The sequence below is a fragment of the Scomber japonicus genome, chromosome 9, assembly GCF_027409825.1.
Source record: "Scomber japonicus isolate fScoJap1 chromosome 9, fScoJap1.pri, whole genome shotgun sequence".
Classification (NCBI taxonomy): domain Eukaryota; kingdom Metazoa; phylum Chordata; class Actinopteri; order Scombriformes; family Scombridae; genus Scomber; species Scomber japonicus.
The window spans coordinates 7824324-7848728 of record NC_070586.1 but is presented as its reverse complement, the minus strand read 5'-3'; the positions used below and the strand labels follow the sequence as shown (position 1 = coordinate 7848728).

The 24405-nt window shown below is 41.5% G+C and overlaps 1 protein-coding gene across 1 annotated transcript in view; it reads left to right on the top strand.

Annotated features, from left to right (window-relative positions):
* Window positions 1-23449, top strand: part of rasgef1ba (RasGEF domain family, member 1Ba) — a 28451-nt gene extending 5002 nt beyond the window's left edge. Inside the window, exons 4-13 of the mRNA XM_053326260.1 lie at window positions 1816-2031; window positions 2844-2918; window positions 3867-3962; window positions 4705-4807; window positions 8501-8580; window positions 11329-11424; window positions 14740-14835; window positions 15421-15544; window positions 18947-19019; window positions 21620-23449. Of these exons, the coding sequence (XP_053182235.1) occupies window positions 1816-2031; window positions 2844-2918; window positions 3867-3962; window positions 4705-4807; window positions 8501-8580; window positions 11329-11424; window positions 14740-14835; window positions 15421-15544; window positions 18947-19019; window positions 21620-21644 (984 nt within the window). The 3' untranslated portion in view covers window positions 21645-23449. The remainder of the gene's footprint in view (window positions 1-1815; window positions 2032-2843; window positions 2919-3866; window positions 3963-4704; window positions 4808-8500; window positions 8581-11328; window positions 11425-14739; window positions 14836-15420; window positions 15545-18946; window positions 19020-21619) is intronic.
* Window positions 23450-24405: the final 956 nt, after the last annotated feature.

Genomic DNA, 24405 nt, shown 5'->3' with positions numbered 1-24405 from the left:
TATCCGACCCTGGCCTGTCCTCTGTTTGTAGTGGGGACAGACGCTACAGCAGATGGTGGACTTTGAAGTGGCAACTGGAGCGATTTTCACTGGTGGTGTGTCTCACTGTTGTCCAACTGTGCAGGATAGCGTGGTCAAGCACCAGCTCAGTGCAAACATTGTTGACACTGATAGTGCAATGTCTGAATTATGTAGGGTTGTAATTAAATCTGTCTTGATTAAAGAAATGGTAGAAAAGGGTCTATTACAAGTTCTGAGAGTTAACAAGTTATCAAAAACCAAAAAAACAAGTGTATTTTGATTTTTCACCTGTGGAACTTGTGATGGATATGTTTTTTCCACTCATTTTTAATATTTTATAAGCTAAACCATCGATTTGATTTATTGGAAAAAAAATTGTCAATACTGAAACAGAGGTAGGTTGCAGCCCTAATAGGCACTTGTCAATAGCTGAGGAGCACAGATCATATAAATACTTCATACATCCTTTCTCTCAGAAGTGTTATTTTTCTCTCAGACCTGCAGTCTGTAATATCCAGACAACCACAGATGATTGTCTGACATGTGAATGTGTCTGTTGATGTCATGCAATCACACCTATATAGCCACCTCTTCAGACAGATACATTAGTCACACCCTGGGAAATGAATTTCAGAAAAGTTCCTTCCATTGCCGTTTCCAGCAGTGCAATGAAAGCCTGTTCGTTTTTCCCCCCAATTGCCTCAGCACCGCACCGACTCCTCGCACTTGATTGCTGTCTAGGCACCGGGCCTCCACATCCATTATAAGACGAGCCGTGTTCCTTCCCACACTGTAGAACTTGAGTCTTGTTTGTAGAACCTAGTTTTTGGAGGCTGAATTGGCAGAACGTTCAGGGAGGAGAGGGATGTGGTCGTGAGAAACGGGGCCTCATCACCCTAGATTTTTTTGGGTAGCTCATACCGGTGGTATGGAAAGAGGCCACGAAAAGGAACATGCAGTCTTCTCCACATAGACTAAATCAAACACACATGTCCTTCTTCCCCCTATAGACCTCCTTATGCAACTTCTGTGCTAAAGTGTGTCAGTAAGAGGGACGATTATCTAATCATGGCTTGTTTTTAGTCCAGGGGAAGGTTTCAGAACAGGCTGACCTCTCAACCCTTGAGGACAGGGAGCCAAAAGTCCTCTGCTCTGTCCTGCCAGAGCTGAAAGGCCTTAATGAGCCCGGCAGGAAGGAGCTTGCATAATGTTATGAGTGACCCTTCCCAGTGCGTGACCAAAAAAGGATGCTTTTTTTTTTTTGCTGAATAAATACTGGAGGCATCACATTGTGAGGGTCGTTTTGTGGGTTTGGGCTGGGAGCTGGCATTAGTTTGCAGTGAGTTCTGCTGACATGTAGTCAACATGAGTGTTGTAAATTCCACCGAGGTTGTTATCATCCTCTGTCACAAAACAGCGGTAGGGGATTAACCCAAAACACCTACAGCTGAGCCAAACAGAGACAGTGTATGCGTGCTACTGGAGATCACATTCAGCTCTTGTTCTTGTTATCTCTGCTGTAGAGTCTTTAGACATAATGGAAATGTGGTGTAGCTGTATTTAACAGCTGTGCCATCATTGGGTTTCAGACTAGTACCGAACTGGAGAACAGGAAATCAAAGCCATAGCTCATGGTTAAGAGAGAGACGTGGGGTTCCTCAGTGATCCAAGGAAAATTTGTTATATAAAAAAAGAACTGAAAAGAACTTACTGAAGATGTTCATCAAGGAACTTTGTCAGGTTCTCAAGTGATTGCAGACTAAATTTAAATCTCTTTTCCCTTCTTCCCTCCAGGTTTACAGAAAGGCGGTCAGCCAGATGAGCCAGGGCCTGATCAGGAGGTTGACGGTGCTCAGCCAGTACGAGGAGGCGCTGATCAAGATCAACGCCACAGCGGCCGAACGGCTGACGGCTCTAAAAGCAAAGCCCCAGGCAGCCATCCAGAGAGACATGCTGTCCATCTGCAACGACCCCTTCACTGTCGCCCAGCAGCTCACGCACATAGAACTGGTGAGAACGAAATCCAGAGACGACTGTAGCTGTTGAAACATTTGCTGCATCCATCACTTAGGATCCTTCCACTGCAGATGCAATAGTTCTTTAAAATTGGCTTCAAGACACCTTGAAAATGGCTCAACACTATTATCAATTTAGCGTCTTAGTTTATTTATGAATGACATTTGCTCATTAATCATCAGAAATCGAGGCATTCTTGAGCCTGAGGCCAAATATTTCTCTGCCCCACCTTTTTTTAAAAATCAGTTATAATCAATACATCAAATCCATCATTTCATCAAACTTAATTAAGACGTAAATGTTATCCTCCAAAGAACAATCAGAAACACTGCCAATGACTCACACTTGTATTGGCGCATGACCCAAAGAGAGCGAGGCCAAATCAATGGTGTAGAGGAGAACATGTGAGAGTGGGCAGAGCTGACACGTATGATGGATTAGAAATCGGTGTTGTGTTCGAGGCAATCCGAAACATCACAGCTCCTCCCATGTCCAGCTGACTGATGCATTGATTTTAAACAGTAATGTTTTTCATTGCCACTTTATATCCATTATGTGTCAGTTTGTCATTGAAAGAAAAACATGTCAGTTGAAAAAAACAGGGTTAAATCAATCCTATGAAATCCTAAAAGAGAGAATAATATCAGGATCCTTTAAATACCTTTATTAAATTAACTAATTTCAAGGCAATCCTCTGGCAGCCTTTCACATTTGCACTTAGGAAAACTATTTTAAGACTCTGATTTTTAAGGAGAATGCAAACCAAAGATGGATTAATGATGTTGCCTTTTGCCCTTATTTTTCAGGAGAGACTCAGTTACATCGGACCTGAAGAATTCGTCCAAGCCTTCGTCCAGAAAGACCCGCTGGACAACGATAAGGTAATGTCTGGATGTTTTTCTAAGAATAAATCACCAGATAAGAAAATATACACACAGTTGTTATGCAACCTTTCTGACGGAAACATTGTGTGCAGACCCGATTCGTCTCCGTCTGCTGCTGTGTTTAAGTGTGATGGCCTAGTTTCTCCCCTAGACGGATATTAAGTTTACACAACACGGCAACTGGCTGCAGTGCAGGTCAAAGCGAGGGCAGGTGATATCCAGACTGTAGCAGGAAACTAACACACACACACATACACACACACACACACACACACACACACACACACTCAGACACACCTCACCGGCAATTTCCTCAAATCATCCCAGTGTCTGGATTAGATGGGCATGCATGCACCTCATCTCCTAGCAACCACAGCTGCCAGGGGTTTGTTTTGGGAAGGGGTGTGTGCGTGGATGGCAGCGGGCTCTCTTGTCTGGCGTTCGGCTGCTAGGCAACAGGCTTTTTTGGACGCAAGGTGATGAGGGGGGTTAAGGCTGCCTTTTGTGCCTCAGGCTATCCCGCCTCGTACCCCCAACGAGCCACTTGGAGGAGACGGGAATAACTCTGTGTGTGTGTGTGTGTGTGTGTGTGTGTGTGTGTATGTTAATATGTGTCCACTGGTGGAAAATACGCCGTGGGGGCGAGTGGCGTAAGGCCAAAGGAATGTGTGGAATTAGATCAAGAGGGATCCACACAAAGGACCAGCCTGCATAAAGTGAATAACATTGGCTACTATTGTGCATATAGAAGCAGAGTGAAGTTGAGCGTGATGTGCTACACAGGTCCACTTAGCCAAGAGTTTATTTTGTAAGCTCAGTGGTGCATTGACTGGAAGAGCATAAAAAAACAGCAAATATCAGCTTTATTTTACTCGTTCAGCACTAATTTTTTGCAAAGCAATTAGCTTAAATGCTAATTGGAAGTCTGTTGTTGTTTTGTTGCAGAGTTGCTTCAGTGATCACAAGAAGGCCAGCAATCTGGAAGCTTATGTTGAATGGTTCAACAGACTCAGTTATCTGGTGGCCACAGAGATCTGCATGGTGAGTAACGAACGCCGGAGCCAAGCTCAAACCTCACCACTCTGCTTAACCCTTACATGCTATGCTACTCATATTCTGCCATTTCACAATATCCTCCTTATATCTCTATGCATAATAAAGAAGAGAGAGTGTATTCTAATCACATTATATATTACTCCATTAAATATTTCAATTAGTTATATTAAATGTGAATAAACAGTAGTTTTGTAAAGTGGTTTTTGTATTTATTGACTAAATATGGATCTAAATGCATATCAGCTGCACAAAAATGTTGAGATATTTCCATTTTTGTATATTCTGGGTCCAATATAAGGGAAGGGCATGACATTTCTGCCTAAGGAAAAGTGTTTTATTTTGAGTTTTCTTCTCTCAAATGTAAAACTGGGTCAAATTAGTGAGTTTGCTTGATAAATTACATTGATTATATAAAGCAGCAGTAAGCCCCAGCGCTGTGTTCAGTCACATTGTGTCAAATAAAATGAGCTTCAATGTGTCTTAATCACCCAAAAAAATAAGCAAAAACTCAGTGATGTTCTCAAGAAAAACCAAAAGTTTCATATAAAATTCAAGTTCGGAGCTACTTCCTACAAAACCGCTTCTCCCCCTGGATAATGAAAATTCCCCCCTTCTTTCAACAAACATATTGATTTCCAACACATTAACCAGACTGTGCAGTTTACTCCAGAAGCAGAAGGCTAATGCAGTTTTTTAAAATGCTTTTTTTTCCCATTTTGTGCAACAGCCTGTGAAGAAGAAGCACCGAGCCCGAGTCATCGAGTTCTTCATCGACGTGGCACGTGAATGCTTCAACATCGGCAACTTCAACTCACTCATGGCCATCATATGTGAGTTGATGTTTTATTTCTCTTATTCTATTATCAGATAGGACTGGAAGGGATTCTTTCCAAAAACTCTTGTATATTCATGAGCGGCTGAACTGAAATGACTGAGTCCTCTATAAATGCCCCCTCATATGTAAGCAAACATGACATTCAGCAGCCAGCAGTTCATTTGCACAGATGAGTGTCACATTTTTTAAAATTACGTCTGTCTCATTCGGACTCTCGCTCTGCACTTGTTCCCCGGCCGATCCTCGTCCCCCCCCCCCCCCCCCCCCCCCCCCCCCACACAGAGAAGCTTTTTTCTTTTTTGCTCATCAGTAAATCCGATCAGCGTAGTAAATGCAATTTGTTGTTCAGTGACAATTTCGTGCGGTGATGTAATCTCTTCCCCCCTCGTAGCTGTAACCTCTCATGACTTTGTCCCAGTTCGTTTTCCAGCTTGCGTAATTATTTTCAGTCTAATGATATCAGTAGGATTCAGCGGCGGAGAGGGCTCATGCGGATAATTGTCTCGTTAGAATTTGTTCTTTGGTCAGAGGAGAAAAAAACCACTTGACGGCGGACTGTCGTTGCTCTCTGGCATTGATGTGTGACATCTTGTATTTGCTGAAATTAGTCGCTGCAGAGCTTCATGTGAGTAGTGTGGGACCCTCGTTCCTCCTTTAACCCTCCTGTTGTCCTCGAGTCAAGGAAGGAAGGAAGGACAGAGGAAAGAAGAAAGGAAGGTAGCAGAGAGAAGGAAGGAAAGGCGGAAGGAAGGATGGAAGAGAGGAAGAAGGAAGGAAGGAAGGAAGGAGGGAAGAAAGGAAGGGAGGAAGGAAAGGAAGGAAGAACAGAGGAAAGAAGAAAGGAAGGTAGCAGAGAGAAGGAAGGAAGGAATGGAGGAAGAAGGAAGGAAAGGCGGAAGGAAGGATGGATGAGAGGAAGAAGGAAGGAAGGAAGGAAGGTAGCAGGGAGAAAGGAAGGAAAGAAGAACAGAGGAAGAAAGGAAGGAAGGAAGGAAGGAACGGTCAAATCACAAGGGGTCAATTTGACCCGGTAGGACGACACAAGGGTTTAATCTTACAATAAAGTGGCAAACTTCTTACTCCAGCTTTGCATTGCAGCCTATTTCTGCACCTTTTTAAATGTTTTTGACTCAACATGATGAAAGAAACCATAACTCTTTGATTCTAAAGAGAAACCTGAAGCACATTTTTGGCCTTTTTCCACTTCAGCATTGTGTTATGGGAGCCACAATCTTCTCAAAAGTATAAAATTTGAGTACAGTTAAATAGCTAGAGGTAGAGGTGGACTAAAGGTTGATTCTAAAGGGAAACCATAAGCACATTTTTTGGCCTTCTTGCACTTTATCATCATGTTTGGAGAGCTACGAACTTCTAAAAAAAAGTATAAAATTCAACTACTTTTTGAATCAGTCTGTCTCAGTTTGGGAAACAGAAACAGGAGTTCTTGCCTCCTTTTCTCATTTCGCCAATGTGCTCGTGGGCAAGCCGCTTAACCTCAAACTGGTCCCTGTAAAGCTGTTCAACAGATTGAACTGTGGATGCACGGGGCATCTTCCATGTGTGGATGTGTTAACCGTGTTCCCGAAAAAAAAAAAAAAGGAAATGTTAAAGCACTCTGAGAAAAACTGGCCAGGTTGAATAAAGATTAAGAAGACACATGTAGAGTCTCAAAGCAGCTCCAACATTTTAGAGACCTCGCTTTAGGTGTTCAGCCAATAGGGCTCAGAGATGTCTCAGGCGTTTTAGAGGAGAGGGCATCTGGTCAGCCTCACAGGCCTGAGGGGGGATGCAGGGGACAGGATTTGTGTGTCCAGAGCAGAGAGATAGAGAGAGAGGGGAGGGGAGGCAGCTGGAAGAGGACACAGAACAAACCATCCAGGCAGATGGTCAGCACTGACCAGAGAGAGTGTGATGAGGGAGGGAGGAGAGAGGGAGAATGGGAGGATGAGAGGGGGTCGAGTAGAGCAGAGTAGAGTAGGGTAGAGGATATTGGAGTGCCAGCTGTCCTCCCATCGTTCTCCCCTGAGAGAGAAAGCGCCACAGGCAATTCCCGTCTTCACCAGCCTCGTCTCCTGGGAGCAGCACAGTTTATTAGGGATGTGATTAAAGGGGTGATTCACCATCCAAATGACAAAGAACAATATTTTTCTTTCTCTCACCTCTGGTGGTGTCTAAGCATTCAGATAGGAAGGGTGTTGAGATGTGTTTCCCCCATCTAAGTCTGAGATAGATAGATAGATAGATAGATAGTCACTTTATTGATCCCAATGGGAAATTCAGGCAATCCTAAAGGTAGCTGAGAATAACACGGTGTGAAATAGCTGCAATCATAATTAAGTTTGATCTGGATTGCAGTAGTAAGAGAAAACAACACTATCAAGCACCTGCAGAGTTCTCGAGTTCCTGCAAGTATGCTTTTTGTCTTTATTAGTGGAACAAATTCAAATGAGTGAGAGTTGCAAATAGCAGCTTGTATGTGGAGATTTTGATGAAACTGACCTCGAAATCATAGTTTGAACCTACTTTTTTTCCCCTCGTGGGGTGATTATGACATGATGATAGTGACCTGCTCAAATCCACCTATTGATATAGACAGACCTGAGTTGTTACTAAAAACTGAGCTGAGCTGTGAAGACCTCAAGTAGAATTGGATATCTTAAAACTTGAGCATAGCGAGACTCCACTAGAGATAGAACTCACACTATATATATATATATATATGTGTGTTGTTATTTGGGTGTTGGCGACCCTTCTTTGCTCCTTTTCAAAGTGTCTGAAAAGGAGAAGGCATCAATAAAGTGTTAATGCTATCATGAAGGGGAGTGTGTGTCCCAACAGTCAGCACCTGTCCTTCCACACACACACACACACACACACACACACACTGGTGTCTTTGTGAGTCGATGAAGCCAGTTTCTAGGCAAAGCACGTTCTGACACACTCTTTCACATACCGCTGTGGTCGGACATTCATTCATTCCTTCATTTTGGCCCCTGCAGCGTTGAGAGTGTCACCTAAAACCCGAAACTGTCTCCCAGGAAGTGAAGTGAGCTCAAGAAGGAAAATTAGGTTTTAAAGTTTTTGTATTTCATCATATATCTGAGCTTCTTTTGTTTACTCGAGGGTTGTTTTTTTTTGGTGTTGTTGTGTTCTGCTCCGACGGTGACCCCTCGGTGCCTGAACCTGCAACACACACACACACACACACACACACACACACACACACACACACACACACACACACACACACACACACACACACACACACACACGGAGGATTACCATATGGGAAGCAGAGTGCTGGGAGGGGAAACGAGGCGTGTGTTAACTCCATTGTTCCTTCAGTCCTTTTTCCTTGCTGCATCAGAAGGAACAACAGTGTAAAGAAAGAAAAAGGGGGAGTCAAGGAAGAAAGGAGGGGAGGGATGGAGGGAGGGAGAGGAGGGGAGGGTGGTGTTAAAGGACGACAGCCATGGGGGGAGGATGTGCGTCTGTCTGATTGAATGGGAAAATGCCATGTGTTAATGCAGCCGTGTTTGGGTGTTTGCCCACATGTGCGTGTGATATGACTCTAATTGTCTGTGTGTGTGTGTGTGTTGTCGTGTGTGTGTGTGTGTGTGTTTGTGTGTGTGTGTGTGTGTGTGTGTGTGTGTGTGTGTGTGTGTGTGTTGTCGTGTCTGTGTTACAGCTGGGATGAACATGAGTCCCGTGTCCCGGTTGAAGAAGACCTGGAGCAAAGTCAAGACGGCCAAATTCGACATCTTAGAAGTAAGTTTGCCTGAAGCACATTTGCTGGAACAATACTCCCCCCCCCCCCCCCCCCCCACCCTGACATGAAATCAGTCTAATGTGGGTGCAGTGTTTGACGTCCAGTGACAGCTGAGGTTTAAGAATTGTGCTCCGTAAAGAAGAGACGATGATTTGTTAACGAGGGGACAGAGATCTGTTGTTACTTTAACCTCCTCAAGGGTCAAATTGACCCGTCTGTTTTGAGTGTTCCTTCCTTCCTTCCTTCCTTCCTTCCTTCCGTCCTTCCTTCCTCCTTCTCTCTTTCTTCCATCCTTCTGTCCCTCCTTCTTCCCTCCCTCCTTCTTTCCTTCCCTCCTTCCTTCCTTCCTCCTTCTCTCCTTCTTTCCTCCCCATTACCTTCCTCCCTCCTTTCCTTCCTTCCTCCCTCCCTTCCTTGCTCCCTCCTTTCCTTCCATCCTCCCTTTCTTCCCTTTCCTTCCTTCTTCCTCCCTCCTTTCCTCCCTTCTTCTTCCCTTCCATCCTTCCCTCCTCTCTTTCTTCCTTCCTTCCTTCTTCGTCCCTTTCCTCCTTTCCTTTCTTCTTGCTCCCTTCCATCCTTCCTTTCCTCCTTTCCTTCCTTCTTCCTCCTTCCTTCCTTGACTTAAGGACAACAGGAGGGTTAAAAAATCTGCAGTCTTATCATTTTTCCCTCCTCTTCTCTTTACTCATCCTCTTCGGTTCAGTTTTAAATGTCCGACTGTGTGTTTTGCTTGTTCGCCCCACACATATTAGCATCTCTGTGGTTTTTGTGTTGTTGTACACTGATGACTCGCCTTGATGTGGGTGTGTGTGGGGGAGCATCTTCTTCTTCTTCTTCTTCTTCTTTTTTTTTTGACAGTGAATTGTTGGGTTAAGTGTAATGAAAAAGACAGATAAACGCAGTCGTGCTTAAAGCTCATATCAAAATTGATCTGAGTGGGAGAGTAGAGCCATTTCTTTTTTTTCTTTCTTTTTCTTTTTTTTTTTCTTGCTGTGACTCACACACTGAATCAATGTGTTTTCTTTAGTGCAGCATCATTTAACATTGAAAGACTCAAAGATTGTGGTCTTACTGAAGCATTTTATTTGACTTCACAGGAAATATTTGACACACAGACTCAGTTTCTGCCCAAAAAGCACCATGTTTTTCCCCCACTTGTTTTTGATTGCTCAGTAAAAAAGAAAACCTCCAATTTCAGCTGTTTTTAAACTGATGTTTCATGATGATTTCACACAGAAAAAACAAACTTGTAGACAGTTGCCAGAAAAGCTGCAAACATCATCTCAACTTGCTTGTGATGATTATTTTCCCTTTTTGTGTTTTCAACCGCGCGCGAAAGTATATTTCACTTTTTCCCTCCACCATCTTCTAAACATGCACAAAAAAAGTGAGAATGAAAAAGAGGAAATGAAGATTAAAATATCTTCTCGGCTTTCATTTTTTTGACCAAATTGTCAATGGGGTTTTTCTTTCCTTCCTTCCTTCCTTCCTTCCTTCCTTCCTTCCTTCCCTCCCTCCCTTCCATCTGTCCTTCTTTCCTTCCCTCCTTCCTTCCTCCCTTCCTTCTGTCCTTCCTTCCTTCCTTTCCTTCCTCCTGTTCTTCTTTCCTCCCTCCCTCCCTCCCTCCTCCTTTCCTTCCTTCCTTCCTTCCCTCCCTTCCTCCCTCCTTTCCTTCCTCCCTCCTTTCCTTCCTTCCCTCCCTCCTCCCTCCCTTCCTCCCTCCTTTCCTTCCCTCCTTCCTCCCTTCCTTCCATCCCTCCCTTATTTCTCCCTTCCTTCCTCCTTTCCTTCCTTCGTCCTCCCTTCCTAAGTTCCTTCCTTAACTCGAGGAACAACATCAGTATATAAAATAGAGTAGGATTATTCTGGAGACATTTTAATGTAGCACAGTGAGGGTGAAGGCAAGAGAGCAGGGAGCCCCATGTGCTGAGATGTAGTTGGGGTTCAGATCACACAGCCCCCCCCCCCCCCCCCTCCTTCCCTGTGGAAACTGCAGGGAGGAGGTTTACTGAGCTTCACTGAAGGCCATCAGTGATCTCCTTTTGAAGGAGGAGATCTGAGATGGAGATGAGTCGGGCTGGGACCTCGGTGGGATCCGAAAGCTTTTCAGGGACTCACTTCTCTAAAGTCTCTCTGGAGCTCATCTCCATCACACACCTCCTCCTTACCTCTTTATTGTTTCCTCTTTCTCATGATTTTCCTTTTTCCATCCTGTTATGTGTTTTCTTTCATCTTTTGAGGTGAACCCTTAGCTTTCTATTGATGGTTGGGTGGAGTTCATTTACATTTCTGCTGCTGGTTTGTTAGACGTCCCACACTTGATATCTTCATGTTATCACAAAATACTGAGAAGTTAAATTATGATGTGATTAAGTGTTGGGATGGGCGTATTCTACTTGAGAAAGGAACACATTTCATCTTGATTATTTTTCATTAGTCATATATTGGTGGAAATGTTAAGAAAACAGTGAAAAATGACAAATTTACAATCACATGAAACGTTTAACAGCAGATATTTGGCATTTTTCTTTCATAAATACCTTCAATAATCATTATTAAAGCTCAGTATCGATTGGCCAATCATTCAGGTGCCACTAACTGCATGTTTTATCAAGTTTGGATTTGGAAAGCAAGCACATTAACTTTCACTTTTGGGCTTTTGATATCCTCCCTGTCATCACTGTGACTCTTACTGAAGTTTGCTGCTGTCAAATTAACCTTTTTTTAATGTGTTTTTCTCTTTGCAGCATCAAATGGATCCTTCCAGTAATTTCTACAACTACAGAACAGCGCTGAGAGGAGCCACGCAGAGGTCGATCACTGCCAACAGCAGCAGAGAGAAGGTGAGGCTTCAACACAAACCGTGTAGCCACCATCCAGAGATCATATGACTGCAGAGAGCTGTATGATTTGTCTTGTTCTCTGCTTTTCAGTGCAGCGTATGACTCTAAAGCAGCACTTTTTTTCCAGCTTAGCTCAGCCCGAAAAAATTAAATTTGCATGCTGATATTTAAAGTGCAGCTTGTTAAATGAAGCAGTAATTTTGGTGAAATGGTTTTTTAAAAAGGGGTTAAAAATCTGACTCGGGTCACATCAGTTGAAGTAAGCGATTCGGGTCTTAGAAGCATTTACAGTGGCTGCTGCTGCTGGATGTGTCAGTGCAAAATAAATTCCTAAAAGTTTCAACATCTGTACTCCAGACGGGTGTTTACATTTCACACATATCCAGAGTGTAATTGAGGGGCGGGTGGGGGGGGCAGGGGTTGGATGTCTTGCTAAAGCCTACTTCACACAGCTGCAGGAGGGATCAAAAAAGCTCTCTGGCCACCGGACTGGACTGGCATCAACAAAGCGTTTGGTGACGCAGAGATGCAGTTATGTAAAAAGAGAGGAGATGGTTATCACGATGCCTTTATCTTCATGAACTCTGACATCAAACTCTGAAGGAAATAGTTGATGGCCGAGGCAGAGGAGGAAAAACAAACCAGGGGTGCAGCTGCTCGTTGCTTCTTGTTATCGTCTGGACGCCGCGTTCCCATCGTGTTTGTGCCATCGACGGCCACTTGAGCGGACTTGGACGAGGGACAGAGGGTTGCGTAACAGTGCAGCACACAGGTCAAGTTATAAGTGGGCTACGTTATGACGACGGTTTTAGTTTCCTCCTCATCAAACATGTTGTACTCTCTTAAATGAGGGAGGGAGGGGAGGGAAAAAGAAAGCATGGCCGCCTGCCAGATCACATAGTGTTCTCTGCTGCTTTTCTCCAGTCGCCCGCCCTGACCGAGTTTGAACCGCTGCAGCTCTCACAGCATTAGTGGTTAGCCTCTGTTCACGTCATCACATGTTAAAAAAAAAGAAAAAAAGTGCTTTCCTTTATGGAGACAGAGTGTACTGTCAATATGTATCTGGCTCCCTGAGGTTAGTGAGGGATGCTTTTCAGGGGCTCAAATATGCAAACAAACACCGGACAAGAGGTCAGGGTCATGAAATGGAAAGTTCCTGAGAAGTCTGGTATGTTCTTGCTCTTGTGACCTCTCCTTTTTAGGGAGGGGCAGAGGGGATTTGTTTATGATCTCCTGCAGGCTTCCACAGCACTGTTGACTTTATCAGAGGATCAACAAAGCGAATATTTATACGTCATTTCAATATCAATTAGCCGGGATTTTATTTTTTTGTTCTTTTTACTCCTCATGCTGCGAGAGCTGACACACACACAGAGAGACTTAAATGATCCAGAGTTTGTTGCTATGTAGATTTATTTGCTTGAAATAACATTTTTAACTAGATGCCAAAAAAGCTGATCTGAAGCAGACTTGGCGGGTCACATGTTTTGGTTGTGCAGCAACAGCTTAACAAGATAATTTACAAAGAAGAAAAACAGAAAATATTCCACCTTACATCCAGTTGGACCACATGACCTGCTGCTGTCGCTTGCAGAATTGGACAATGACGGAGTATCAAACAGAGATCTCTTCTCTATGAAAGACTCCAAAGCTGCATGTAGTGTCCATGTTAACATATTATGGGATCCAAGATGTTATTGTACCTAAATAGTAAAGATTATGATCAGGAATAAAATAAGGAAAATGGATAATATGATTACAATTGATTAGGTCAGCAAGTAATGATGACTTTTATTAACCCTCCTGTTGTCCTCAAGTCAAGGATGGAAGGGAGGAGGAAGGAAGGAAAGGAGGGAAGGTAGGACGGAGGGAGGAAAGGACGACAGAGGGAGGAAGGGAAAAAGGAAAAGAGAAAGGGAGGAATAGAGGAAAAAAGGAAGGGAGGAAGGTAGGGGGGAGGAAAGAAAAAGAGAAGGAGGGAGGGTGGAAGGAAAGGAAGGAAGGAAGGAAGGAGGGAGGGAGGAAGGAAGGAAGGGAGGAAAGAAGGAACAGTCAAAACAGATGGGGTCAATTTGACCCGGGAGGACGACACAAAGGTTAAGTGATTAATTCATCTTAAAACTTGAAACTTTACCTTTAACAGAAACAGAAATACAAGTTAATAATTTCCAACGCCCCCCCTCCTCCCTGGCTCCAGACCCCTTCAACATCCTCTGCGTGTCCAGCTGTGTAAAATCACTTCCTGTCTGCTGACACCAGCCACTTCAATCACTCAACATACAACATGTGTGTACAGACAGGGGTGTAAGCGTGTGGACACATGTGAGCCGTGTTCAGAACAGTGTGTCAACATCCTCCGCTGCCCCCCCCCTGCCACCCCCGTTAAGCACATCCTGATCCTGCAGCACCCCCCCACCACCCACCCCGTCGCCATGTGTGCAGACTTCACTGACGTCCACAGATGTAATTATATCAGCTGCAAAATAATATTCATTAGAAGTGAACATGGATAAAACACGTGAAATCGATTGACTTGTTTTGCAAGAACAGAGAGGAAAAAGAGTCGAGTCAGTTCATTCAAGTTCAAGCACTGATACAGAATCATCTCCGCTAAATGCTAAGCAACAAAAAAAAATCAATATTTCTGCTAAAAGAAAAGTCACATGCTTTCTCTTTAAAGTCTCATTCTCAAGAACATGATGATCAATTCTGGGTGGGGTTGTTTTAGGATGGCCAAGGAAGAAATGAATCTGCCACCACTTAGTAACAAAAAGAGATGTTTTTGTGTTGGTCATCCATCCATAGCAACATCCATCCATAGCAACTGATAAAGACTAGATTTTTAAAAAAATGCATCTTCTAGTACATGAATGGAGACTGGTGCCTTTTCCACATTTGCTCTCTGTCAACATCTGTTAGCGCCCGGACACGCAGTGACCTGAATCATTGTATGTGGGGGTGTCGATTAATTATTCAGGGGACTTTGAAGGGGAATTCTTCTTCTACTCTTCAATCTCACTTCTCAATTTTAAGGAATTCATCCAGGTTTTTTTTTAATATACATGCTGCAGCAGGCCTCGTGATGGTTGGAAGATATAGCGGGTTTCATTTCATGAGAATTTTCTTTTATAATCAGAAATCTGCTGACAGGTGGCAGAACAGAAGTGGGTTTGTTTTACCTTTTTTACAGGTGTGGTAACAGATCTTATTTGTCAAGTGTCATACACGCCAACACACCTTTGAGTCATGTGGAAATCCCCCGCTTATATCTTCTCAGTGAAATTAAATCCCTTTCTCTTTCTGTTGTCTTTGCAGATTGTCATCCCTTTCTTCAGCCTGCTGATAAAAGACATCTACTTCCTCAATGAGGGATGTGCCAACAGGCTGAAAAATGGACACATCAACTTCGAGGTAAACTGAATTACAAATTCCCCTGAGAGGAGTTTCCCTGGTAACAAACTAAACCAGGTTTTCTCCTCTTTTTTTCCCACAGCTGACTTCTTATGTTGCAAAAAAAAAAAAAAACGTCACTGTATTTACTACACATGGAAACAGATTGGGCGCTATTTATGTCAACTTCCTTAAAAGAGTCTTAGAGAATGAAGAAGTAAGACGTAGATGTGTGTTAAGTTCAGCTGTGTTTCCATGGAAGCATCACACTGACCACTGGCCACAGACTCAACAGTATTTCCACTGGACTTCAGTCACAGTTACACTGAACCAGACACTATTTTAAGGATGAAATCTATCCTGGGAAAAACTGTGCTGAGCTGTTTTTTTTTAAATCTCGTCCTGAGTACACAATCACACCACAGAGCCACCCACAGTAACCACAGTGTAGCGCTGTGCGTCACTGAGAAGCCCAATTGTGGATCCCTACTTAGTTTATTGACCTAAATATCATAATATTTACAGATGAGAAACATATTGTGCACTATAGGTCAACTTGTGTATACCTATGATCGCCTATTTATCTTCTTTTGGTTTCATTTTTAGAAATTCTGGGAATTCGCCAAACATGTGAGTGAGTTCATGACTTGGAAGAAGGTGGAGTGTCCCTTTGAGAAGGATCGCAAGATCCTCCAGTACCTGCTGACTGCTCCAGTGTTCACTGAAGATGGTAAGTTCACCTGTAAATACATTAATAACATCAGACCTCAGTACAAAGCCACAATAAAACCCTCTTAAAGGAGTAGTTTGACATCTTTAAAAATGTGTTTATCCTTTTTTCCCCCCCAAGAGTTAGATGAGAAAGTCAATACCAGTCATGTCTGTAGGCTAAATATGAAGCAAGTTCTTATCTTAGACCGTAAACAAGGGGAAGTTCTCATATTACAACATATTATCTGATGTAAATGTTAACCTCTTTAACCTTTGGGCAGATAATTCCCCTTTTTGCTTCTAGTCTTCATAACAAGCTAAGCTAGGTAGCTGCTAGCTCCAGTTTCATATTTACATTGCAGGAAAATATAAAAGCATATTTCCCAAAATGTTGAACTATTCCTTTTTAAGATTAGGGCTCAATGAATGGGAACAAAAAAAACAACATTTAACACATTTTTATGCTTATTAATATAGAAACTCTCCCAAACTGGTGCATAAATAGTTAATACACCAAGATTCAATGTTTATTTCCCTTTTTTAACCACGTGCTGTGACCTCATGTATTTTATTTATTTATACTGAAAGCAACAGAGTAGATACAGAGTTATTATCAAATGCAACATTACAACCATAGTGAAAGAAATCCTCACAAAAAAAAGAAAATATCTTGTTCCTGTCAGTAATCAAAGAGTAGCTGTGGATTAAAACCTGATGATGAAACATGATGTAATGAGCAGTGTGTCCTCTGGGTCATCATCTGTAATAAAATATGATAAACCAGAGAAATAATACTGAATGTTTTTGCCACTAAGCCGCAAATCCAGACACACACACACACACACACACACAGAGACTCACTCACACACACACAGACACACACACCTTGTTATCACCTCTCAGACTCGAGCAGCGCTGATAGTTTCGGTTTCCTTTAATCCACATCAAAGTCATGTATCATTGGCTCCGGCTCTTATCAGCATCTTATCAGAGAGAGACAGGAAGGTCTGCAAAGTCCTGCTGACACTGAAGTGCACTGACTGAACTGACCAATCAACTGAGAGCGCTCCGAACCCCCCCACCACCTCATACTCTTCTTTAGCCAATAGATAGACACTAACGCTATCACCCATGGGTGACAGGGTTAGTGTGATAGTAAACATGATGTACAGACACTGGAAGTTATTAGAAATGTGATTTTAAAGTGATATTTTTTCACTTTTTTTTTTTTTAATGTGAGTATGCAAATCAGCTGATCTACTATCAGGCAACAAGAAGTAACAACATAAACAAACCCAGAGGAACGTCTCGGGGAGTCTTGAGCTGTTTTTAAGCAGCTTTTCTTTTTTTTTTTTTTTTTTACTGTTCTTGTACTTTCGATGCTTCTCACTGTAGATTTTTGTTCCTAACTCTCTATACAGAGGCACAAAGATCAAAGACAATTCAAAGTAATTGAAATTAACCCTCCTGTTGTCGTCAGGTCAAGGAAGGAAGGAGTAAGGAGGAAGGAAGTAAGGAGTAAGGAGGAAAGGAGGAAGGAGGAAGGAAGTAAGGACAGAAGGAAGGGAGGAAAGGAGTAAGGAGGGAAGGAGGAAGGAAGTAAGGAGTAAGGAGGGAAGGAGGAAGGAAGTAAGGAGTAAGGAGGAAGGAGGAAGGAAGTAAGGACAGAAGGAAGGGAGGAAAGGAGTAAGGAGGGAAGGAGGAAGGAAGTAAGGAGTAAAGAGGAAAGGAGGGAGGGAGGAAGGAAAGGAGTAAAGAGGAAGGAAGGAAAGGAGTGAAGAGGGAGGAAGGAAGGAAAGAAGTATAGAAGGAGGGGAAGAACGAAGGAAAAATTAAAGAAAGGAGGAAAGAAGGAACAGTCAAAAGAGATGGGGTCGATTTGCCCCGGGAGGACGACAGGAGGGTTAACTAGAGGTTTTATTCCCTTCAGAGACTTAAAAACTTAAGTATCTGGTGTTTTTTATGACTCTTGTAAAGTGTTTTTAATTAATTCTTTGTTGACTGCGACTCTCTGGCTTTAAGTGTTGTGTTGCTTCTGTTGGCAGATTGTGTGCTTATCTTCTCTGAGCCATCAATCTCAATGAGACGGCCCAAATTAAATAAAGATTACATAAAAGTGAGAACGCAGTAGAGAACGAGACTGACTGTCCTGTTCGAAAAAAAACAACTTTAAAATAAACTTTACTGGAGCTTCACTAATTCAGATTTAAGACAGACTTTGTATTTGATAAGAGTCAGCTGCATTATGTAAATGTTAATCTAGTTTGCAGCAGTGAAAGCAGAATGTAGTGCGTCGCTACAGAGTCTGTAACAAAATATATCAACATAAATCAGTCACTCCATTTTAAAAGGTTTTCTATATGCTGGCAAGATCCATCATCTCTGTGGGAAACCTCTCACTTCATGGACTAATAACAAGTGCAATTGGCCATTATGTCTGTAGTAGAGTTAATGGAGCATCTCAGCGACAGCAACATTATTACTAACATTAATGGAGGTAATATCAAATAGTTATTGTTGCCGCCATTACAACATAATGTATCTGAATATTGGGTTTTCTTTCTATGTATATTCATAACACATTTCTATGGACAAATAACCAGAAAAAAAAATCATGTCAATCATATTATACCTCTGAAATGAAGCCAACAAGGAAGTAACTTAGAGCTGCATTCTATCAAAAGGCCACCAGGCGGCGACCGTCTCTATACAAGTCAATGGAGACTTCACCAACTTCTCACTTGATTTCTAACCTCAGTAAACGTTTTCAAAATGTGTTTATGGTCTCAATCGCTAGTTTAAAGCCTTCTTCAATGCAGTATGATGTTCATTTGGGACATTTTGGCCTCCCTGATTTTATATTTGACAATAAAGCAGGGTATGCATTAGGGCGTGGCTACGTCCTGATTGAGAGGTTGATTGCCCAATGTCCTCGAGATCCAGCCCTCGCAACCATAGCAACCTCCCCGCTCCGCCCCATGGCCCCGCCTCATGCCCATATAAGTAGAATCTGTGTTTTTATTTTTCCCAGCATCTGAAATTTTCAAGATGGCGCTGCCTAGATTCGAAACTATTGGCTTCCGAGCAGCAGTCCACAAACCAATGGGTGACGTCATGGATGTTACGTCCATTTCTTTTATACAGTCTTTGGTCAACACCCATCCAAAATGAGTTTTCCTGTCATACAGAAGATGCTTTTGGTGAAAATCCAATAAAAAAAAATGGGGATAAAATATAGGTCAGAGTCCTGAATACCATGAGTCCTAACCATACGTCAAAGGAAATGGGGTCGGCTATAAAAGTTACATGTCACACTGAGTTTTCCTGTCATGCCAAGAATCAATTTTTCAGAGTCGATGTCGTGTTTTCATGTAATAACTTAGAAAGAAAAGCTAATAGTGTTTCTGTTTTGTCTCTGCAGCTTTGTATCTGGCGTCGTACGAGAGCGAAGGTCCTGAGAACAACATGGAGAAGGACAGATGGAAGTCTCTGAGGTGTGTAAGATCCCCTCCTTCCCTGCACACACACACACACACACACACACACACCCTCAGGGGGGTTTCGAGTCTTTCAATCATGGCTGTCAACCCACTTCCCCGCTGACCATGCAGACCCTGAGGGATGTAGGTCACACACTGATGCTGACCTGCACGCTACTCAATAAACACATTATACACACTCACACACACACACACACGCGAGCGCTCATCATTCTTCTCGGTCACCTCGTCGCACGCTCACATGCATGCAAAAGGACACATCCGTCATTTTCACGCAATTGCATCCTCTGTATACACAACAAAGCGTTACCCTGTCATCACACAGCACTCAGGGTGTGTGTGTGTGTGTGTGTGTGTGTGTGTGTGTGTTTGTGATGAGAGAAAATCGTCTTTGTTCATTCGGCTCTAACTCGTTGAAGGAAGCCCCAGAGAGCTGATGGAGGGATATTTCCTCTTGCTTCAGCATCACTGAAGTTTAATTGACACAAACTGAGTCAGGGACGTTTTTTTTGGTTTTTCTCTGGAGAGACGAAAGCGGTATAACGTTTAGGACTGGAGACATTTGTCAGGTGTCTCGCTGCCATTATAATTTGTAGGTTTTTTCTCACACTTGAAGGAATTAATTATTAAGAAGTTGTTTAGAAGCCTTCGAAAATAGCAGATATGTGATATAACAAAATGTGTTATTCTCTTCATGATGCTAATTTTAGTCATTTTCATCAAAGCTTTTATATGTTAGCTGTTCTAAACATTATGTCTGGCAGCTCTTTCATACTTGTTTAGAAGAAAAAGAGGAAAACTATCATCTATTACCAATCAATAGGAGGTTGCCAGTAACTCATAATATTGATTATATTGAAAGGAAAAGGAGAAACCTAGTAGCTAGAGAGCCATACATTTATCTTAGGCACTGGCAGAGACTAAAATAGAGCCAAAAAGAGTAAAATAATGGTTTTATGTTCATCTTATGGACACAAATATAACTCTAAATGGATAATACTGCTGCTTGCAACATGTGTAAATAAGCAGGTTTACTGTTATGTCAGACATTCAAACTTTAAAAGTGATTGCATGTGTCTGTTGACTCGACTTTTCAGCTGCCTAGTGTCCAAAAATACTTTTTAAAAACATATTTTTAAAACATTAAAAGCAGCAACAAAACATCTGCAGCCCTTCTTCTGTAAGAAACCTCCTACAGGCAAAGCTGCAAGTAGTAGTTTAGTTTGTAACTCATCTAAAAGCAGTTTAGCACCATAATTTGTCTTACACAACAGCACTTTCACTTTTTAAAGAAAAGGCATAAATCTTACAAAAAAGAGCAACAACATAAAAAAAGACACGTAACATGAAACCCTGAATGTGAAGACACAAAACTGACATGTAAAAATAAAGCCAGTATTTAAAAAGGACGAGTGAGCACATGATTTAAAGCTGAGAGTCAGGCTGCTGGTTGCCAAAAACTGACCCCACACACACACACACCCACACACATATACACGCTTAGCCTCCCATATGAGGACCTATGAATCAGATCTGCTGGCATGAGGTCAAAGGTGAGAGCAGATTTTGGATCCAGATCCTGTGATTGTTGGGTTAAGCCCAGCCAGGGTGAATCCAGTCAGCTGTGTGTGTGTGTGTGTGTGTGTGTTTATGTGTATGTGTGAGGTCACGTTTTCCGATCGCCTGCCAACCCCTCCCTCATGTCCCTCCTGAGCTTTTCCTCTGCTGCGACACGATCTGTCACTTTACTCCAGTCGAGCCGCGTCAGCAGAACGTGCCGCTCGGCTCGTAGACACTCTGCTCTGTCTCTCCTCACACCATCAACATCACCCCCCCCCCCCCCCCCCCCCCCCCACCGCCCCAATAAAAACACAACAAAGATAAAGACAAAGTGTTGCTGCTGCTGAGATCTCCCTTCTCTCTCTGTCTTTATTTCAAAGCCTGAACAGATTTCAATGAAATTCGGTGGAAAATTAAACCACACACAAAAGAAACACAGCAGTTTTTTTGGTGGCTGTCCAAAGATTTCTAAACCTACAAAAGACATGAGTGCAATGAAAAGCAGCTCACTGAATTTGAGCTTGAAACACGACTGAAGCAACAGTTTTGAGCAAAATTACAGAGTTTAGCCAAACTGTGACTCAAATAAACGATATAAACATTATTAAAACTGAAAAATTGAAAGATTTAGTGAAGTAAGATGCTTTGAAATATTGTGTACACATTTATTTAGTGTATTTTTTTTATAGCCAATGAACTCACCTCAAAAATCTGACCTATATATCCTAAGTTTGTCTCATTCTGTATATTTTGACACAGAAACAACAAATATTTGAGTCATTTAGGATTAAAACTCTGAATTTTTGTAGTTTTTCCACCATTTTTTGGGCATGTATCACCAAAATAAAAGTCTAAAAAGAGTCATTTTTCTGTCATTTAGGCTAAACTCTGGATTTTTGAGTTTTTTCACCTTTTTTTGAGCGTGTATCATCAAAATAAAAGTCTAAAAACAGTAATTTTTCTGTCATTAAGGCTAAATAATACTTGATTCGTACTCCTAATGTTAACAGCTGTCTTCTTCTTCTCCTCCACAGATCCACTCTGCTAAGCAGGGTCTAAAACCTCTAAGCTACAGATACCAGAAACGAAGACAAACCTCCCTGACAAGTGAGCTGTTCTCAGTCAACGTCGCTGTTGTTGTCCAAACGAAGTATCCCCGTGTTGGAAGGGAAACGACAATCTCTACTTTGGCTGGCGAGAGGACCCTTTTGTGTTCCCCCCAGCTTCAGATTTCTATTAAGCTCTGCTTTTCCTTATCCTCTAAGCTCTATGTGCTGTATATTTCAGGACAGCTGTTTTTTTCATCTCTTTGTATGACTTTGTAGTCTTTTTTTAAGAAAAAAAGAAACTCTACAAACCTTCACTGTTACAAAAAAACAAAAAACTATGGGAGGTGCTTTTTCTCTTATCCGAAGCATTTCACCCTGATAAACCCTCTGTGAGCGTTATGGAGTCGTTGGGGTTGTTTGTTCCCCCCCCGGCAGTTTTCAACATGTTTTTTTCCACTGAAGCTACGAGTTAGCTGCTGGTTAGCTAACTCAACAGAAACGCTACTCTCTCCTTTTCTCTTTCTGGTTCCACAAGCCAGCAAATCTCTCTGTTCGGAGACTCAAAAAAAAAAAAACAACCTTACCTGCAACACTGTCGTTCGTCATGAAGCTAGCCATTATTTGTAGTTATTTTTTGTTTGCCTTCCTTTTGTACGATTACCTGTGTATCTCTCGCTTCATGTTTAAAAAGTTTTTGTTATTTTTTTGAGATGAACAAAATGCACTGGCTGCGTTTTTAAAAAGATGATGTATTTGATTTTCATTTGTGTTGTGTAACGTTTTGTGATTCGTTAAAACCCAGAAGCACCACTTCCTCGTGGTTTATCGACGGCACACTAAAAGGCTTCAGTATGCTTCGAAGGAATTTAAAGGCATGAGCATGCTACCAATCAGTAAATCTAAAACCCCCTTTTTTTCTTTCCTTTTTTCTTCCCACACCTTTCGGATGTTGGGATTTTAAGGTTTTAGACAATCTGACTCACACTTCCTTTGAAGCAAACTGAAGCCTTCAACTCTGAGCTTAAATGGGAAGGTGTGATGATTGTGTGTTTCATGTTGTTCCTGATAATCAGTGTTAAGAAAAAAAAAAAAAAGAAAGGAAGAAAAAAAGCCCTCTGCTGTGGAGAAGAAGAGCCAGGCTTATGGGGCTGATTTGGGCTAACATGCATCCATTCCCCTCTCTCTTTTTGTTTCTGCTCTATAGTGTAGGAAATCAGTGTGGTTGTGTGCTGCCCCCTGGTGGTTCGGTCAGAAAAGTGAATGGATTTTTGTGTGGTTGAATAATGTGAACTTTATTATTTTATGTTTTACCCCCTACACACAAACACATACACACACGTGCTGAATAATATCCGTTTTTTATTTTTCATATTATTAAAAAAAAGTAAAGTTTCCTCCATATCTTTTATTTATAAATCTTATTTGTGTAGTCATTTTGTCCTCATGCCAATATTTACTATTATTTTTATTGTTATTTAATTTTTTGTACTAGGTACATAACATGCTTAAAGTAGTCCTCAGATATTGGCTTAACTATTTTTTTTACACCCGTTTGTATGAGACACTTATTTTTCAAGGTACTAGCTCAGAGCATGAAGTTAAATCTCTTTTTGACTGATGTCTGCTTTGCCTTGACGGCTTTCTTCCCTCAACACTGAGTGCTGTTGTGGTTTATTGTGTACATACTGTATGTTTTGCTTTTCCTTCCTGTGTTCATCCATTTGTATTTGGACTGTTAAAATGGAATAGAGGAACAGTTTATAAATGACTTAGTTGTGTTTAAAAAAAAGAGAAAGTTAATAAAAAGAATGTTTAAAATGACTGGTTGACCGTGTGTGTGTGTTTGTTTAATGTTCAAGAGATTAACTTGGGTTTAAAAGGTGCTATTATTTCCTTTAAACTTCCTGGTACATTATAAACCTGTAAAATAAACATTGATCTAAAGTAAAAGGTTTGTTAAACTTTGAAAGAAACTCAAATGAAAAAAAGATAAAAAGCTACTTTTTTAATACAAGTATATGTTTTTTAAATAGAGATGGTTATGTGTACCGTGTGTGTATTTAATGTTCAAGGGGTTAACTTGGGTTTAAAAGGGGTTTGTCTTTCAAGGAAATGTCTCTTTGTCCAATTATAAGTAACCAATTATAAACTTATTTCCTTGAAACCTCCCGGAACATTATAGACCTGTAAAATAAACATTTATCTAAAGTAAAAGGTTTGTTAAACTTTGAAAGGAACTAAAATATTCTTTATATGGTTAATTTCAGATTGTTCATGAACATACAAGAATATATTTTTTTAAATATAGATGGTTATGTTTAATGTTTGGAAAGAGGGGAGTTTAGGCTAGACAGTCTTGATGCTCACTACACAGTAATAATAAGTAACCAATTATAAACTTATTTCCTTGAAACCTCCCAGTACATTATAAACCTGTAAAATAAACATTTATCTAAAGTAAAAGGATGTGTTAAACTTAGAAAGGAACTACAATATTCTTTATGTGATTAATTTCAGTATATATATTTTCTTAAATATATAGATGATTATGCTTAATGTTTGGGAAGAGGGGAGTTGGGGGTTTGAGGGCATAATTAGAAAGAGATCAAACCATAGGATCTGTCTGTGTTGACTTTTTCAGTCACATATTAACTTACTACTGTTTGCAGATGAATCTTACACGACACAATGAATCAATCATGTTTTTAAGGTCCTTTAGTATTGACAATTCTGTCCAGAGTGCAGCTATTATGTAATGTTTAATTATGTAA